The following is a 19,780-nucleotide window of genomic DNA, read 5'->3' as shown; positions in this document are numbered from 1 at the left end:
GACTGAATACCAAACATTCCAAAAGTATTCTATGCAGATAAAATATCAATTCAAAGAATGACTATGACCTCTCAGCGACCCTCACTCAATGCAGAAACCACAATAATCACGATAATTTCACTCCGGCCTTGTGTAAGTTAATGCGTACATGAAGTAAAGGGGACCTTACCGAGGTAGGATCCAAGATTAATTGAGAGCTGAACCGAAACGCTCGAAATATAATAAGATGTGTTCAGAATCACAATTACCAAGACAAGCGCCCACTGCTTCGTCGCGTGCGTGCTCACTGGAACCTGGACAAGAATACTAAAACCTGAGAGTACATCGACAGCAATACCCACAGCAGGAATACTTATAATTACAAATGATAGAGATCAGTCCATTCACTGATAGATAAATAAAATTGGGCCTGAAGCGCATATGGACACTCCAACATGACCCCAAAGTGGCGGGAGTTAAATATACAAATAACTTCTGATTAATTCTTACTGTAATGCTGTCAGAATCCCGGCCTCTAAATCCTTCCTCATCTGGAGAGTGACTTTCACATCCTTGAGCATCCTGTTCCCTCTCCCAACACCAAGTGAACCGGCATTCAATTACAGTAAATTTACTTAAAAGCATCACATTAATGTTGTTCTGTTAAATTAAGGAAGGAGGCGCGCAAATGGATTACCTAAAAGCCCCCACTCCCCAACTTCGGCACCAATTCGCTCTCTCTCACCCCCTCTCTCTCTCTCTCTCTCTCTCTCTCTCTCTCTCTCTCTCTCTCTCTCTCTCTCTCTCTGTCTGTCTGTCTGTCTGTCTGTCTGTCTGTCTGTCTCTCTCTCTCTCTCTCTCTCTCTCTTTGGTAGACATCAGAAGTGCCTCACACTGAGGGACCTGGGCAACCCGAAAGAACTGTAAGGTCTGTAAGGTCTGTAAGGACATAAACACACACACACAAGTAAAAGTTGTATTTGGAACCCTTCCCTTTCATTAAGAGAAAATAACTTCATTCATCCCTAAGTTTAACAATATTGGTTACCATCCTTACCTGTACCTGAATGACGAATGGCCCTCTAAGAAGTTACCAAAATGCTCCAAGCAGTCCCCAGAGAAAGACCTTCTTCAGGATCTAGCAAGGTCTCACGAAGGGGATTGCCTCCTCTGAAACTTGATGCTCTTCTGTAAAGACAAATGAACAGGAAAATGGGTAACTGAATACAAATAGTCTAAAGTAAGATGAAAATACACAAATCTGCAACAACGATGATCATGATACAGGAAAATAAACAGTTATTTACCAAGATACAGAAATGCTTTCAGTATATACAGACGGTGTTATACGCCAGTAAATTTTTTTTTTTTATCAAAGTAAAACTTCAATGCTAATTATCCTTTGCAAGCTTTGGAATATATTCACCCATCACTTAAGGAAAATGACCCAAGGGAGACACAACAAGACGTTACATATTCTTACTAAATACTGCAAGTCATTTAAATGCCTCACAGTTCACAATACAGTTATAAAAACCAGCCCTCATCACATGATATACAATTTTTTTAATGAACTGTGGAAACTAAAATAAAACTTGAGAAATTACTGCAGATATGTGTTTGAGTATACAATAAAGCTTGAAATATAAATAAAAAATTGAAAAATCCTACATTCATAAGTAATTCCTTACAACTAGATTTCTGACTTCTGAAATACTACATCATGGTAAAAGGATCTTCATATCGTCAGAGTCTTTTCGTTAGTTTTTGGTGAAAAATACGTAGTCTTCATTCCTCTGTTTATTGTTTTTCGTCACGACAGCTGTTTCACCACTCCGGGACATTTTCCAGCGGCTACTGACTTGCGAATCTCGATTTTCAACCTAAGCTTCTCTTCGCGGAGGGGAAGTACATCAGTGACCCTGGGACCTGAGTAATGGCTGGTCGAGGGATTCAAGTTTGAACCACCATTTGAGGTCAAAGCTTTGGATGCAAAGTCCATATATGAAAGGCAGTGCAGAATCGTAAATATATAGTTCAATAAATGTTCAAATCATGATACAATATGCACAGTATTTACATAAACTTGTGTTTATAAACCTAGAAATCTTACATGTACTGTACATGTCTGAGTAACTTACAATAACTATAATGCATGAAACAGGTATATTCATAATAATACATATAATTACAATCGCGTATAAAATAAGAATATTTACTTATGTAGGCTATGTAAACTCATATAAGTGAATGTTTATCAAATCTGAAGGTTAAGCAAATGTCAACCGCTAACTACTCTTCGTGGCTCGTGTTGAACGGGTCGAAGGGACTTCAGATAGGGTGTTAGCCTACTTGGGCTTGGCTTGGAACTATCTTATCTCTTGGCGGGTGCGGTGTGTCAGGTGTTAAAGGGGGGAGGGGGGCTGCCTAGTCCCCATTCGCTCGCATACTTCTTCTACTAGCGTGGAATATGTAATCTTACTATTGCTGAAGATGTTCAAAGCTTTCCAAATTAATAGGTGGTCACTGTTTTTCTCTCTTTGGATGCCCTGGGTGCCTCCGATTAGCTCTAGTAAGGATGGATTCTTGTCACGGGCATCAATAAGATCTCTCTCTCTCTCTCTCTCTCTCTCTCTCTCTCTCTCTCTCTCTCTCTCTCTCTCTCTCTCTCTCTCTCAAGCAGCCCCGTATAGAATTACTGTAGTGTGATATGCTCAGCACACACTGGAACTGGGAAATCACGACAAACTCTACATCTAGAGAATGGAGAATGGAAGGCTGAAAATATACATTAAGGTAATTTGTAGGTGTTTACATCATTTATGCATACAACTCATGTGAAAACGAAGAACTCTAAAATGAATATCGAATTGGGTCTCCGATAAAGAAACAGAAAGGATATGGCAGTAAATGAAGCAACTTTACAATAATACCTAAAGAATGTCGCCAGGAAAATCACACGAGAAAACACAAAATTGGAACACAGCTCTTGCAACAAGGTTAAACTGAAACAAATTACCTTTTAAGGGTGTGCAGGGAGACACCCAGGCTACCCAAAACAAACCAAGTCTTCACCCCAAAGTAAACTTTCAACTCATCTCTACAAAAAAAAAAATAAATAAATAAAAGTTGTAGTTAATGGATCCGAGAAACGGTAAGGGGGATATATAAATTCATATCTAAATGCTACAACATACAACCCTTATCTTATATGCTGGACAACTATTGGGAAGCCTAACTTTCTGGGTTTTTGAAAATACATTTTGAAATCTTTTGTAACTAAACTAAACTTCATTTACATTCCAGATGCATAAAAATTACCCACTCGAGAGAAAGTTATCTTCACTGACTAAACAGCAGGAACAAGAGCGATAACACCAAATGACTGATAAAATCTAAGGACAAATCACACCAGATTTTAATATAAAAATGCCAATAAATTTCACGGACACTAGGAAAGATTTTGTCGGAATATTAAGATAAAAAATTAATCCATCAACATATAAAGTGCAGGCAAAATACAAGAATGGATTCACTTAACATGAAAACCTATACATTTACTTCTATCTTAATAAAAAAAATTTGCTGAGCATCATTGATGGCCGCTGTCGAAACATAATCTTTCACTTTATCCCCAAAATCCATCTCGGTCTTCTAAGGAAAATTTAATGTTCCTGAGACGAATAAATGTGGATACTTGAATACGCGTAGGAATATACAAATTAGAGACTATGAAATGGAACACAAGAAAATGTTTAAAGAGCAAAGCAATTCCTCGCCAGATCAAGTTAACTGGGAGAATCTCGTAGGAGCTCATTTTAATCACAACGGTTACAACACTAAAAGTTTTTAATTCAGTTCTAGCATTAAATGAGATTGTAATTCAGTTTTATAGAAAAATGAGACGAAAGAAGGACCCTTATCAATCACATGACCACCTATCGAGCTGGGGTATTTGCCCAATAAGATCAGACTTCCGGCGTAATTTCAAATTGAGAGATTGGAAACGGAAGGATGTGTTTTTCTAATACACTTCGTTGAATTTAATCGAAAGACCGCTCTTCTCATTTCACCACATATTTTGTTATAACTGATCTTGAAATCACAGTAATTCAAATAAGTTTAAAGAATTAATGAAAACTAATGAAAACCTGATACATAGGTTGTGTGTGTGGCCTCTCTATCATTACCGTGTATGTACGGGGTAAAAAAAAAATCACAAAAACAAACCACCCCGCTAGGACCATTAAGCAAAATACCTAGTCGATATTCTTAACCAATTAGTGACTGTATCCAGGCTGGTGAATTTTGACGCGGTATCATTATGACCTCCTACAATTTTTACCTGGTACCTTTAAAGAACAGGCAGCTGGAGTTCCCAATTTCCAAGAACTTGTAAAAATAGATTAAAATGTGTAAAAGAATGTAATTTTTATTTCAACTGGAAAGTTTACTCTCAGACTTTTGGTATGGCTATGGGCAACCCCTTTTTATCTTGTTTTATGTAATTTGAATATGGAATTTTTACAAGCAAAATATTAAAAAATGTCATTCCACGCAATGAAAATATGGTTCAGGTGCGATGACGACATAATGTATTTGGCTTATGAACGAAAATATAAATATTTTTATGAAGAGAGAGAGAGAGAGAGAGAGAGAGAGAGAGAGAGAGAGAGAGAGAGAGAGAGAGAGAGAGAGAGAGAGAGAGAGATCTATACCTAAATGTTCGTAAAATGCGAAGCCTGAGCTTTGTTGTTATATAATTAAATTCTCCAAATTAACAGTCAATCAGAGTGGGCATCACATAATATTATTATAACACATCAATATGAAATTCTCCTGTCACTAATCAGAGATTAAATTCATTTGACACGCATATATGATCGCGTCAGCGCATTCTTAAGAATGTCAAAGATACCCCATTAACCGTCCTCTCTAAGTACCACCATTTTTATGAAGATGTTTACGGCATACTGCATAAATCACGACCATCGCTCTATGATGACTGTTTTATATGTGGATACACAGGTAAATTGCCGACATGTTTTAACGATATTTTTTGTTGAAATTTCAATTAAAACACATCACATCACAATTTTCTTATTCAAATTTCATTCACAAATTAAGTGTTTGTTTATTATTTGTACATATCCTACTAATCCTGACGTATTAATATTGGTAGCTGGAAACATTAATGCAAAATTATCGTTGAGACGTGATTGCCTCTACAAAGACTTGATTGTAACCTTTCAAGTCTTTTATATTTAAGGATAACTGTAAGAACTGGAACCACATTAATAATAGTTGTTGTTTAATATAAATTTCTCAATTAAAACCACTGGATAAGAGATTTAAGATGTTAAATACTAAGACTGACACTTTCTCCAATTGATACACCAAAATATTATTGCTGGGTTGATTCAAATTAATAACCCTTCAACCGACCTGACAATACAGATCTAAGAGTTATAGAATATGACTGGTATTTACAGGTCATAAGCCATAATGTAATTCTGTAAACGGTCGTTTAAGTTTCATCATCAGTAATGAATCAAAGGATTGTTCCAGCCAGCATTACTGCTAATGGTGAGCACAAAAGCAACTTGGGCCGTCCAACACCACAGCCCTGAATGAATTTTCTCTCAGAATCACTTTCTTCCCCTTATTTATTTATTTTTCCCTAGCTCAAAAATCCCCCTTATACATTACCACATTATCTTTCATAGCCATGCTAAGTCTCTTCCCAATCTTTGGCACTTACTCTGCTACATTCCTTGCTTCAATTATTCTGCAACTCGCCTCTTCTGCTATCCCACTAATATTCGTTATATTTACGCCCAAATGCCTATGAGGATCAACAGATTCCATTATTCCATCACTCTTATTAACATTCACTATTCCATCTTCATGGTTTCCATTTACCCCCATGACGCTACTCTTGCTCCCGTTCACTTTCAAATTTCTCCTCTTGCAGTCACAATGGTTTTCTTTTCGCTGCCCCCTCCCTACCAGTATTAATTCATCTTTAAATATCAACCCTTTCAAAGTGCATTTGCCACAACTCCCTCCTTCATCTAGTATTTAATTTCCGGCATTTCGCATTACTCCATCAGATAACTTATTATAGAGCCATAAAAAAAATAAAACTCATTTGTTGCAGACTTGAATGTACACTTAACGAGTCATCCTCCCCTCTACATTTTCCTAAATTCTTAAGCTTCCATTTCGAAAACTTTTAATCACGCTCAGCAGCTTATCTTCTAACTGACACATCCTGAATACCATAATCCACTTTGCCTGTCTATCGATTCTATCGTATGGTTTTTCGTGGTCCATTTACACAATGTATGAGTTTATTCCTTTACCTTAAAACTTCTCACATAAATGCTTCACAACAAATACCCTCTTATCTGAACCCATATATATTACACACACACACACACACACACACACACATATATATATATATATATATATATATATATATATATATATATATATATATATATATATATATATATATATATAAAATATATATATATATTATTATATTATATATATATATATATATATATATATATATATATGTGTGTGTGTGTGTCAATTGTGCTCTGCTGGGCCTTGATCATTTGTATTGCATAGTATACATATACTAATATTCTAAGGAATCTTTAGGAGAGAGAAACTGGAGAAGAAAGGAATATTTCAGATTGTGATTCACTCAGCAGCTGAAAGACGGAGCTAACTGATGTAATAATGACAAGAATATTAATGCACATATATCTGACCATTATCTACTTGAAGCCAAATAAAAAAAAATCAGTTTGAGAAAAACACTCTAAGCGGAAATGAAACAAGTGGGTGTGATAAGAAAGAAGGAAGTAAAAGCTTAAGAATTTCTCTAAAAGCCAAACCTCCGTCAAAGTAAGCATCAGGAGCGGAACATAACCGCAACAAGCGTCAACAGCGCAAAACAAGTGGTAAAAAAAAAAAAAACAATAAAAAAGAGGAGTAGCAAATTGATGATCAATGAAAGCTCTGGAGTTTAATAACGTCGCTAGAGAGAAAGGGAGGGGGGAGTCAAAATTGGATGGGGGACGAGGGCCATGGCGAGAGGGGCGAAGTGGAGGATTTGGGGGGAGAGAGTTCCCTCTTGAATGGGGAGAGAAAGAGAAGGAGGGTATCCGATGTCTGAATTTCCCGGGAGAGGGGCGGTGGTGCTTTTTACACTCGTTATATTTGACTGTGCCCTTGGTAACCATGGCAACGGCATCGGGGATTAACCTTTAGGGTTGTGGGGGAATAGGAACTATTCTTATTCAACAAAACGTGCTTTTCCATCTACTACAATTGCTCGGTCGAAATGAACGAGAATGGCCGTGCCAGATTACACGAATAACTCAGTCAAACAAAATTAATAAAAGTTGATAAAAGTAAAATAAATAAAAGTAATTAAACATGAATAACAAAAAATATGGAATTACATTTACAGAAACTCGCAATGCTACATTAGGTTAACAAATTAATCACAGAAACAAGGTAAATTAACACAGAAAGATGAATACCATCTAGCTAGCTACTCGGCCGAGATAAAATGGACTTACAGCGCCTGATTACATAAAGATATCAGTCATAAAAAACATCAAATATCAATCTCAAAAAACATCAAATAAACCATGACGAACGGTTAAAATGAAACATGAGGTCATTTCGTTTTACTTCTCTTCTCAATAATCAACATGTATTCCGTTAAGTAACACATCCCTTTCTGCGAATAATTATTTGCTTTTCATTCTGTCAAAAGAATTTTGAATTAACACCATTACCCAACGTTTACTGTAAGTAAGGACAAAGTATTGAATTGAACTGAATATTGAATTTAGGCCAAGGCCAAGCACTGGGACCTATGAGGTCACTCAGCGCTGGAACGGAAAATTGACAGTAAAAGGTTTGAAAGGTGTAACAGGAGGAAAACCTCACAGTTGCACTATGAATCAACTGTTAGGAGAGGGTGGAGAGTAAGATGGAAGGAGGGGGTACAGGAAAAGGAACGAAAGGGGTTGCAGCTAGGGGCCGAAGGCCAGCTGCAAAGAACCTTAAGTAATGCCTACAGTGCACCGCATGAGGTGGACTGACGGCACTAACCCCCTACGGGGAAAGGACAAAGGACTATTGTGAACATCACGAGTTTTTACTTATTAAACACTGCGGTAATATCTAATCAATAGCTTCCATAATAAATGAACCTTGATTTTCGAGACAATACAGCTATTTCAATTGTGCCATTGTCATTTCCTTAATTTTGCTTACTTCCCATTCAATATGTCTCGAGTCCCCGTTGCAGACTTTTCAATGTCAAGGAGAAAGATTAATGGAGGTATTCCGGGCGTCGTTGCTCGAGGGAATGAGGAAGAAAGAGAGGTGCTTAAAGAATATGTCAAGCTGCAAAGAATTTAAATATCGACATTCTTTCCAATACAATATCTCGCAGGATCTTCATCCGACTCTTACTGAGAAATACGTCCGTCAGGCCTGGAAGAAATGCTTGCGAAATTTATTGCTCCAATAAATTGCATAGTCTTACGACATCTGGAGGAATGCTGTGCATGCATACATCTACATATATATATATATATATATATATATATATATATATATATATATATATATATATATATATATATATATATATATATATATATATATATATACATACATACATACATATATATACAGTATATATACATATATATATATTATATATATATATATATATATACTATGTATATATATATATATATATATATATATATATATATATATATATATATATATATATATATATATATATATATATATATATATATAATATATTCGAACCAGCATCCCGAGTATCAGGCCGAGGTCATGTTATCGACCTCACCAAGAAGTCAGGTTGGTATTGTGACCTTGGGGTCGGATCCTGCTAAAGACGTCATGATTTCTTCATATTCTTACCTTTGGATCTCACGCTTCGGAGAGACAAACGTATCAAAAAAAGTATGAAGAAATCGAGAAGTTACGAAGGAATTGTCGTTATTACAGTTCCATACATAGTTACACACATACATACACACACTTATATATGTACAGGTATATATATATATATATATATATATATATATATATATATATATATATATATATATATATATATATATATATATATATATATATATGTCTACAATATATATGCATGTATGTATATATATACATATATATGTATATGTATATATATATATATATATATATATATGACAAGTGAACAAAATAACTTATGTCTTTAAACCAATACTTTCCGTGTCAGATGAACGTTCATGAGCTTTACATTCTCTGAAAATAAGAAAATCCAACTTTAAATCCATCTATAAGAGGTTATAAGACAGTAACATTCTTGACAAGTTATAAATACAGTGATATGAAACAGACGAAACAATATTAAACTTAACACATGATGTGGTTTTTATGAGGTTGCCAATTTTAGACTTATTCGGTTATCAGAATCTATGCTTACATACATCAAAAGTATCATTCCTTTTATTTTCGCATGTTCTATTTCTCTCTCTCTCTCTCTCTCTCTCTCTCTCTCTCTCTCTCTCTCTCTCTCTCTCTCTCTCTCTCTCTCTCTCTCTCTCTCTCACATGATGACAGCCATCTTTCGTCATGATCAGAATACACCTATTTATGTGATATAAATTCTGAAGATTCTAAAATTAAGAGCTATTAGACATATACCTCACGTTTCCTCCTTTACATGATTTTGAATTTATAAACTACTGCACTAAGTATTCTTTAATTCTTACGCTGAAAGTATGCATTGGTGAAATATGCTTTACGGAGGCAAAAATGATTTGCATCAAATCTGTTCAAATGGTTAGTCGTCCTAAGCTGCAAGATGAACCATGTCAGCTGAAGTGGAAACACTGTAGCCCCTGCCGGAACGTATGTGAAGTCCCCATTTAATGACCTCACACCAGTGCCCTTGATTTAATAACTAAATAAGTAAATAAATCTGGGAGTGCGTATGCCACAAACCCAAAGGAAAAACAACTGCATTATATCATATAAAAATACCTATATAGCATTGTGAATGTCAATTAAGATTTATATTAACTTTGCGTTGGACAATAGTCAACCCCTTCACAAAACCGAATTGGTACTTATCTTTACCTTTCTAATATGTGTTGTGGACAGACAGACAAACTGGCGAATATACGACCTCCGTCCAACTAAACCTACGCTACATCATTGGTCGCCAGTATTTTGATCACATTATGCATGAAATGGTCTTTTAGTCTGTGACAGAAATCTGAAGGATTAGAGACAAGAGAAAGAAGTTAAAAACAAAACCCAATTAAAGAGTTCTCAGCTTCAAGGTGCACTGTAAATGAAGAGTTATTGAAGCTGAGATCTATCACAAATATGAATCATTGGCCCTGCTCTGTAATTAATTCAACTTCTACGATGATGCCATGATGAGAATGCTGTGGATAACAAGTTGTCGGCGATGTCGAGTTAATTATGGCTTAGCTTTGCATTATCATTACCGAACTTCAAGGATCAAATATCAGGGAACTTTCTGGGTGATTTCTGGCGGGAACTCAAGACGGTAAGTCTAGTCTGCTTCTCATTAATATTTCTTAAGCGGATATGCCTTTATTGCACTGTATTCTCATGGTGCTGGGAAAAGACGGGGCCAACCGGTCAATCTACCACTCTGAAGTGTGGAATAATATATGATGAAATGGAATACAAACTTCAGGCCAAAGGCCAAGCGCTGGGACCTATGAGATCATCCAACGCTGAAAGGGAAATTGAGAGCAGAAAGGTTTTAAAGGTGTAACAGGGGAAAAACTCACAGTTGCACTATGAAACAATTGTTAGGAGATAATGAAAAGTAAGATGGAAAAAAGATAATATGAACGGAGGTACAGTAAATGGAATGAATGGGGTTGCTGCTGGGGGCTAAGGGAAGCTGCAAAGAACCATAAGAAATGCCTACAGTGCACAGTATGAGGTGCACTGACGGCACTAACCCCCTACGGAGCCACCCTGAGGTAATCGGTGATCCTTCGAGCGCACGGTCTAGCGAAGGTTTTTTCCTTCTATTCTTCTTCTACAAAGATTTATCATTACGAGGCTCTCAGTTTCATAGGCCCTTGTGAAATTCACCTGAAGCCAAAATTTCAAAAGGTAACCAAATTGAAGTCTCACAGGCTAAGAGAAGAAAGTCCCAGATCCAGCCAATTAACTGTCCTGATCCCGTGATACTCTAAAAATGGGAGATTGTCGATCGTAAGGTTTTTTTCATATTAAATAGCAACTACAATTTTCCTTAAAGCATTAGGAAACACATAAGAGAACGGAATTTCACAAGGGCTCCACGTCACGCGGAGGAGGAGGGCATGATGATGACATTGTCTCTATTATCTTTATCCACTGCGGCTTATAAAACAGGATGACAGAGTTAATCTCATGCAATATTTTCTGCCTTCTAATACCACAGTCTTAAATTCGACATTTATATTTAAAGTTGGTGCAAACCAGGAATTTCATTTCTTGATGGAAAAGAAAACGTTTAACTACAAATTATTCGAAACGTTAATCAAAATATTACCGCTACCAACAGTAGCATATTCTTTTGTTTTCATTTCATCGTCCCATTCTTCCCTATAACGGGAGTGAGATAACCGCAGAACTAATGAGTGTTTAGGTGTTGTCCGGACCCTAGGATTCTTAGCAAATAAGGCAAGGACCCAAATATTGATCGACAACTAATTATCACGTAACAAAACTTTTCTCTGCTGTTTGGTACGAGATCGACAAGAGCGAGAGAAAGGAATTGACTGATGTCAAGTAGTTACGTATAACATGATTTACTAAGGTAGGGACCTCATGGTAGGACATCCTCCCCCCTCTCTTCCCCGTACCCCACCCCACCCTAAATCCGCTGCTCCCCATAGAGGCAGGCAGATGGCAGCCGTGTTGCCTCTCTCAGATTGGAAGGGGAAGCAGAGACGTTAGGACCGAGTCGGCCATTTGTGGCTCTCCTCTTCTCTCGCTAATTCTCTCGTTTCTCTCTCGTTTGTGCCCAGTTATTGCTCGAACATTTACCTCTTGGGTTGCTGAGCGTCGGTTCCGAGGAAAAACTAAAATAGGAAAGTAGAAATAAACAGGAAACGTGGGGGATGCCTTACGCTAATTAGATCGGGCATCTTGATTCTTCGCTCAGTGTGCTGGAGAAGTTCCTTAGTGCATAATAACTCATTATGGAAGAGCCACGGAGCACTGACCTCTCATTACGCTGCGATGAAAGCAACGGAAAATGATGATCGGTAAATGTCAAAGAAAGTGTTTGCCCCGCTCAACGATGAACTCTGGAAAATCATGGTCTTCCATAAATTCCTTATGAGGATAAAAGAAGAAGAAGAAGAGGAAGAAGAGGACATTAATAAAAACAAACTTGCAAAAGCTAGTGAGACATTCCGACGCGAGCCAAAATGCTGATGAAAACTTACGGAACTCTCTTCAGTAGCATCACACTGGCAGTCATGCAGTACGCAAGGTAAGTGCCGGTTCAGAGTTGCACTGAAAAGACAGGTACAAAGAGGGCTCATACCTACACGTGGATATTAGCACTTTCTACACCCCTGCAAAATAGGGCGGAGGTAAGTGATTTGCCAGCTGCGTGGCTGATTAACCATTACATCCAACCTTAGGCAAGTAATTATAAACTTTTGTCTAGCCAAAGGTTCAGAGTATGTACTGTCATTTGTTTTGGCCAACGTACCACTTAATTTGACAGGCAAAATGCTTTAAATAACAACTAAAGAAATTCCGCGTGCTTCTCCGAGAGGTGTCGATACAGATTAATCAGGAGGGTATCAATATAGACTTATCAGGAGGGTATCAATATAAACTAAACTCTAGCCATTGTAGTTACTTAATTTTCTTTCGGGACTCTCGTTTATGAATTAGACAACTACATACTTGAAAGTGCATCATCTGAGTTTAAAACTCAGGTTACAATTTTCAGAAACTAAAATGCATCATTGAAAGATCTATTCCTAGGGTAGTTGGTCGATATAACATCCTTCAGGGTGCACCTTGTTTCTTTAGAACGATAACTTGGTCTTATTTTATTCAGTCCTTTCATCCACATTCTAATCGGCGAACCTTTGAAGTAACGCTTTTTGCGGCAAGTTCACAAGGGGAAACTGTTAATATTCATGTTGTCAAAATAAGTAAATTATATTAATACACACATAATAGTCCATCATGACTACTTGTCAAGGTATAATTGCATCAGAGCTATGTAGCTGTCGCCTGGTGCTACGGATCTCTTCCTATAAGAAAGTCGCACACCCTTGATTTTTGACAAGAAAATCTCCCATGCAATCAATAAATACAATAAGCGAGGCCTGGCATTGCTTAACTAACACTCATTACGTTTACAGAATTGAAAATGAAATAAAATTCTGCAACCCTCTTGCTTCATCCCTATATTCTTGGCCTGAAGGCTGAAGATATCCAGTCTTGTTTCTTAAGACGTTCCAGAGCTATCCCAGTATTTCGCATCTTTTTAGAGGGAGATAATTATTGCAATCAGGAGGTTCCTTATGTCCATAGTGTTCTACAGAAGGTTAATGTCTCTGATCACACCTGTTATTGCTGAACTGCTCTTAATTGTTTAAGTTACACAGATATCATACCCAGTCACTCACTCTCTTGAGTTCTTGAATCTGACACACCCCTAAGCAGTAGTATGTATTCAGCAAGGTATGTTTACCTAGTAATATTAAATTATATATTCTGCTTTTCTATCTCCCCGGTTTCCATTTTTCCACCAGAGTCGTAATCTACATCAAAATCACTTTCAGTTTTCTTACATCAGTCTCTGTTGTTTCTCTTCACTGTCCCCCAACCCACAATTTTAGATCTCCATCCCCTGCCAATTCTCTGACTTCTCGCATCTCTGACCCACTTTTACATATAGCCTAACAGTCTCTTTTACATCTACATAACACAAAACACAATCCACTTTTAACAAATTTTAAATCTCTCTCGACGAATTACCTTCTATAACATCCAAACCGCTTCTTAAACTTCCCAAACCCCTCTCCTCCACATTTCATTTTCAAAATCTTAACTATTCTTTTCTTTAAGACTTTTGCAGAACTCCTGCTACCATCTTTGTTTTACTTATTTTTTGAGTTATCTCTTCTGTTTTTTTTACTACCATTATCACCATTAACATTCACTCTCTAATACCAGTAATACTCCACTATTCAAGTTCTTGAGCTCTTCATAACAATCTATTGCTTTATCCCTCCAACTTCGGTTTACTTTCACAACTCATTTGCAACATTTGCTCTTATAAATGTTCACCATTCTACCATTTTCCTTCATGATCACCGGTCAACCCTACATCATCCACAAACATCAGTTACTACATATCATATAATGACTTACAGACTCCAAATAGCTTTAATATAACGTCAGATATAAGTGCCTCTAAATTGGCAGCAACACAGTTCCATGATAAGGGAATGAAAGTTCCCAAGTACCATCTAAGTCACTGCAGCAGCAAAGCAACACTAAAGAAAGTAAATGCTTTCATGTCAAGCAACTAAACCACTAGATAAGCCAAATTCACATTCCAAATACAGTTGTAGTTAAATTCTAGTATATTTGCTTTCTATGGAGCACAAACCCATTTCACTTCTCTTTATGTTTATTACCCAGTACTTCCGTTTTCCCAGAAAATATTTCTTTTCAAAGAAATGGCATTACTTGTCGTTAAAGAAAGAGGTATATAAATGAATTCTGGACGGTTTGTAATGGAACAGTCACCTTCGCTTTATTTTCCATGGCCGCTCACCACCGCACTAGGCCTATTTATCCGCTGTGATGGTTACGGATTAACGGCCTCTTTCCCACTGCAGTTTCTGGGTTGTTTTAATTTCTCAAACACATGCACACAAACACACACATACAAACAACTGAAAAACATATATCTGTGACATTGTAGTAAATTAAGCACGTGTTAACAACAACAGGAGTTAACCCTGAAAGGGAAACTGAGTTTAATTACATACATAATTATGTACACAAACACACACACGCACACACACATACATATATGTGTGTGTGTTTATGTATACATACAGACATACATACATATATATACTGCATATATATGTGATATATATCTATATATATACATTACTAAAATTACGGATGTAATTTCAGTAGATGATTAAATGATGAAAGGAATATAAAGAAGGCTTGGAAATGTCCCGTGGGGCACCAGAAGAGTTGGAAGACCTAGACCTACTTGGATAAGAAATATAAGAAGGGAAGCTGGAGATGTGTGGAAATCTGTGGAAGGTAAAGCACAGGAAAAAATATAATGAGTGGTGGAATTTTACAGAATAATGAGGCCTTGGAGGCAAAGATAATAATATACATATTTACACAGTGATAGAATGTAGGAATGAGTGGGTTAGTGAAGGAAATACAAGAGACTACTGTACTGAGGTGCAATCACATGATAGATGAGATCATGTACATGTACACAGGATGGTATAGAAGGTAAACAAGGGGGAAGTGAGATAGAAAAAAAAACACAATTAGGCTACTAACAATATCCTGCTGAATGTGCGCAAGTATTTGAAGGAGAATAAGAAGCTGCTCTAAACAAAAGGCTAAATGCAGAGACAAAGGTTAATGAGCTAATGGATAACTGGAGAGATACTTTGCAAAGAGAATGAAGTCTTAGGTCGACGGAGTAAGTACTAGGAAATTTAGTTATACATGCTGGAAAGTAGAGAGGCAAGGCTAAATGACAATAGTAGAGGGGGTTAATATAAGTTTGAGAGTGCCTTGTAACATGACTTTTAAGGATGCAATGAGGGTAATCACGGGGTTGGAGATTAGGATGACACCAGGATTTGACTGGATCTGGTGATGCAAGTGTGACTGAGTGGCTGACCACATTGTGTAAAGTATATTTGGATGAGGGAAAGAGTCCAAAAGAATGGATGAGAGGAATAACTAGTTGTTCCTTTTTATTCTGGATGAGGAAAGAGTCCAAAAGAACGGATGAGAGGAATAACTGTTCCTTTTTAATTAAGGTAAAGGTAATTAAGGCGACTGTAAGAACTATAGGGGCATAATAGTAAACCAATGAAGGTGTACGGTAGGATTTCCATTGTGAAAGGTAGACAGAGGGTTTGTCATAGGAAGAACAGTGTTGGTTTAAACAAAGAAGAGATTGTTCGATCGAGTTTTTGGTTTGAAACATTTATCCGAGATGTAGCAAGGGTAACAGGAAAAGGGTGTATGTGGATTAAGTGGGAGTTAACAAAAAAAAAAAAAAAAAAAAAAAAGCTTATGGGAAAAGCGATGGAAATGTAATGAGGAGAGTACTGAAGATTTTTAAGCGTGATTAAAAGTGTTTATGATGGAAGCGAAGTTGGTGTTAGAATATGCAGACAGGGCAAGGAACGTTATGTGTAAAATGGTTCTGAGAGAAAGGTATGTTATTTATCTGTTGCTATTTAATATTTTTGTGGACAGTGCTGCAAAAGGTCAGCGAAAGCGCATACGATGGAGGGAGATATGACTTGCGGGATAAGAATCTGTGTCATGAATGGAGTGCTTAATGGCTGATGTTTGCAAATGCTACACAACTGATATCAATTCGAAGTACAGAACCAGAATTTGACAGTAATATGTCAAGGACGGTCGATATACACTTGTACGTATCTCATTTTACGAAAATTAATGTACAATTACATGTACCACCAAGAAATGTAAAATATGGTAGTTAACGTTCCGCTGCTGTTCAACACAGCACGGTATCAACGAAAGTCAGAGATGAACTAAATTAAAACGATGTTTCTGCAGCTACGCTAATCGTTAATGGTCATATTTTCATTTCCTGTTTGTATATGTAAATGGAAACGTTTCCGAATATGTTTATACCTTCCCTTTCATGATATGAATAGAGGACAATTATTACGTGCTCTTTCTCCTACAGAAAAAAAGAATTATTAGACTTTGCTGATGTAGCCATAATTTTAAATAATATAATTAATGTTGCTGTATAGGGTAATTTACCGAGGCCACTCAGTCACATTTTTCTTAGCTGGACGAGCGAGTTCCGTTCTCAGCTACCACTCTGTTGGTCGCGAGTTCGAATCTCCGACCGGCCAGTGAAGAATAAGAGGAATTTGTTTCTGGTGATAGAAATTCATTTCTCGCTATAATGTGGTTCGGATTCCACAATTAGCTGTAGGTCCCGTTACTAGGTAACCAATTGGTTCTTAGCCACGTAAAAATAAATCTAATCCTTCGGGCCAGCCCTAGGAGAGCTGTTAATCAGCTCAATGGTCTGGTTAAACTAAGATATACTTAGACTCAACTGGCTCGCCCCAAAGACCTGTTCTGGAATGGGAGATGACAATTAGAGCAGGGAAAAGGTAGAGAAGCTGGACAGTTAGGTGAGCAAAGACCAAAGGGAGCGGATGCAAGTTAAAGGCAGAAGGCAGTGCAGCTGAAACCGAAGGGATGCTGCAGAGAACCTGCAGTGCACCCTACAGTTGTTGTGTGCTGCATACTGAAAAGGTGGTAACCTCTGCAGAAACCACCGGAAAAATAAGGTAGGGTAAAACCTGACCCACTGACTCTTGTACTAGGCTGCTAGGATATTTTTTTCTGCATGACGAAGACATGCGTTGAAACCATAACTTTCACACCCTCATTGAATGATACTGCGAGAGACAAAATCTCTGAAATTATTCGAAGAAATATTATGACTGATATGTACGACTGCTGATGTCTTTGTCAGGAATGGTTTTTGTCCTTGCATACGTTCTATTATGAGAGAGAGAGAGAGAGAGAGAGAGAGAGAGAGAGAGAGAGAGAGAGAGAGAGAGAGAGAGAGAGAGAGAGAGAGAGAGAATTATTATTTAAATAAATCTTTTTCATGATTTTTTGTGATCTAATAAAGTACACCAAAAATAACATCACCGTCTCTTTGTCATACATCAGCTTTTGTCCTTCGAACCCCACCCCTACCCCCGCCGCCCATCCCCAAGTCTTCATTCATCCAGTGACAACAGCGCCCTCAATTATCAATATAATCAATTATCCAGTCAACCAATACATTCATTACTGAGGCTGCAATAACTGACGTTTATATTCCATATCGGTATCGCGTAACCCTTTGTCAGTTAAGTTAAACTTTACTTCGTTGTTGTTCATTTTTGGGGCTGTGAGAGTTATTGATATCAGAGCGAACTGCTCCGTTATACTGTATATAAAATTTAGGCCAAGGGCCAAGCACTGGGACCTATGAAGTCATTCAGCGCAGAAACGGAATTAACAGTAAAAGGTTTGAAAGGTGTAACAGGAGGAAACCCTCGCAGTTGCACTATGAATCAATTGTTGGGAGAGGGTGGAAAGTAAGTGGAGGAAAGAGAATATGAAAGGAGGTAGAGTAAAATGAACGAAAGAGGTTGCAGCTAGGGCCCGAAGGGACACTGCAAAGAACCTAAGTAATACCTACAGTGCACCGCATGAGGTGCTCTGACGGTACTACCCCACTGTGGGAGCGAACTGCTCTGTGGAGCATTACTGCTCACGGCGTGAGCACAACTTGGTCGTCTATGCTTCACTTACTACGTTTGGAAGTAAAACTGCAAAAGTTGGAAAAACATCTTGTCATCACTTAACATGTAATAAACAAGAATGCAAGCTTTATAAAAAAAAAGGGGAATTATGAGAGGAAAATATTGTCATTATTTTTTTTAAGTAAACTAAAAACAATGATTTAAGCTGCTCGTCTTGTAAACTCAAGGCCATATTCCGGAAAGAAACTATTTGGTTCTTCTGCGTTCCAAAATTATCCTTCAAAATATGTATATTATATATATATATATATATATATATATATATATATATATATATATATATATATATATATATATATATATATATAATATATATATATATATAATATATACTGTATACTGAAGGATCATTTTGGAACGCAGAACAACCAAATAGTGTCTTTCTGGGGCATGGCCTTGAGTTTAGAGAGAGAGAGAGAGAGAGAGAGAGAGAGAGAGAGAGAGAGAGAGAGAGAGAGAGAGAGAGCCTGCTGTACCCGTGGCCCATTCCGCTCACCGGAGCCAGTAACTGTAGCTGTGGCGATACAAGTTTATGATATCAAACCAATGATCAATTACTACTGTCATTGCCAATGCGTTCATTTAGAACACTTCGGCATCTCTTTCATCTTGTACGCATCGGGTATGGCACGGGTTCTGGCGCCGAAATTAGTAGGGCCACATGTCCTGTCTATCTGTCAACAGAAATCGTTGCCGTTGGCGAGCCCAACTTCTGAACAAAACTCCAGATAGCCTACAAGGAAGGAACGACGCACAGACACTGCTGTGATGGCGATCACGCTCTTTTGTCAAATATCTGTTGGCCACCTTTTGTTCTGTATTCACATGCAAACTAGTTTATTAAGGCGCGCATGTATGTATGTATGTTTATATATATACAGTATATATATATCATATATATTTATAAATACACTATATATATACTGTATGTGTGTGCGTGTTTATTTTATAAATATATTATATATACATATCTATATACAGTATATATACATATATATATAGCCTATATGCATATATATATATATATATCATATATATATATATATATATATATATATAATATA

At 37.1% G+C, this 19,780-nt stretch overlaps 2 protein-coding genes across 4 annotated transcripts in view; one reads left to right on the top strand and one right to left on the bottom strand.

Moving 5' to 3' along the window:
- The window catches only part of LOC136846015 (nitric oxide synthase, salivary gland-like), a 110,008-nt gene that overhangs the window by 77,611 nt on the left and 12,617 nt on the right, over window positions 1-19,780 (bottom strand). For all 3 annotated transcript variants that reach the window (XM_067116634.1, XM_067116635.1, XM_067116633.1), the window contains one exon: window positions 1,037-1,167. The gene's annotated coding sequence lies outside the window, so the exon portion shown is untranslated. The remainder of the gene's footprint in view (window positions 1-1,036; window positions 1,168-19,780) is intronic.
- The window catches only part of LOC136846017 (glycine receptor subunit beta-like), a 38,162-nt gene continuing 30,396 nt past the window's right edge, over window positions 12,015-19,780 (top strand). Inside the window, exon 1 of the mRNA XM_067116637.1 lies at window positions 12,015-12,583. Within this exon, the coding sequence (XP_066972738.1) occupies window positions 12,519-12,583 (65 nt within the window). The 5' untranslated portion in view covers window positions 12,015-12,518. The remainder of the gene's footprint in view (window positions 12,584-19,780) is intronic.

Source organism: Macrobrachium rosenbergii, chromosome 14 (genome assembly GCF_040412425.1).
Source record: "Macrobrachium rosenbergii isolate ZJJX-2024 chromosome 14, ASM4041242v1, whole genome shotgun sequence".
In the NCBI taxonomy this organism is placed as follows: domain Eukaryota; kingdom Metazoa; phylum Arthropoda; class Malacostraca; order Decapoda; family Palaemonidae; genus Macrobrachium; species Macrobrachium rosenbergii.
The sequence above is the reverse complement of the archived record's forward strand: the minus strand, read 5'-3'. Positions and strand labels throughout refer to the sequence as shown.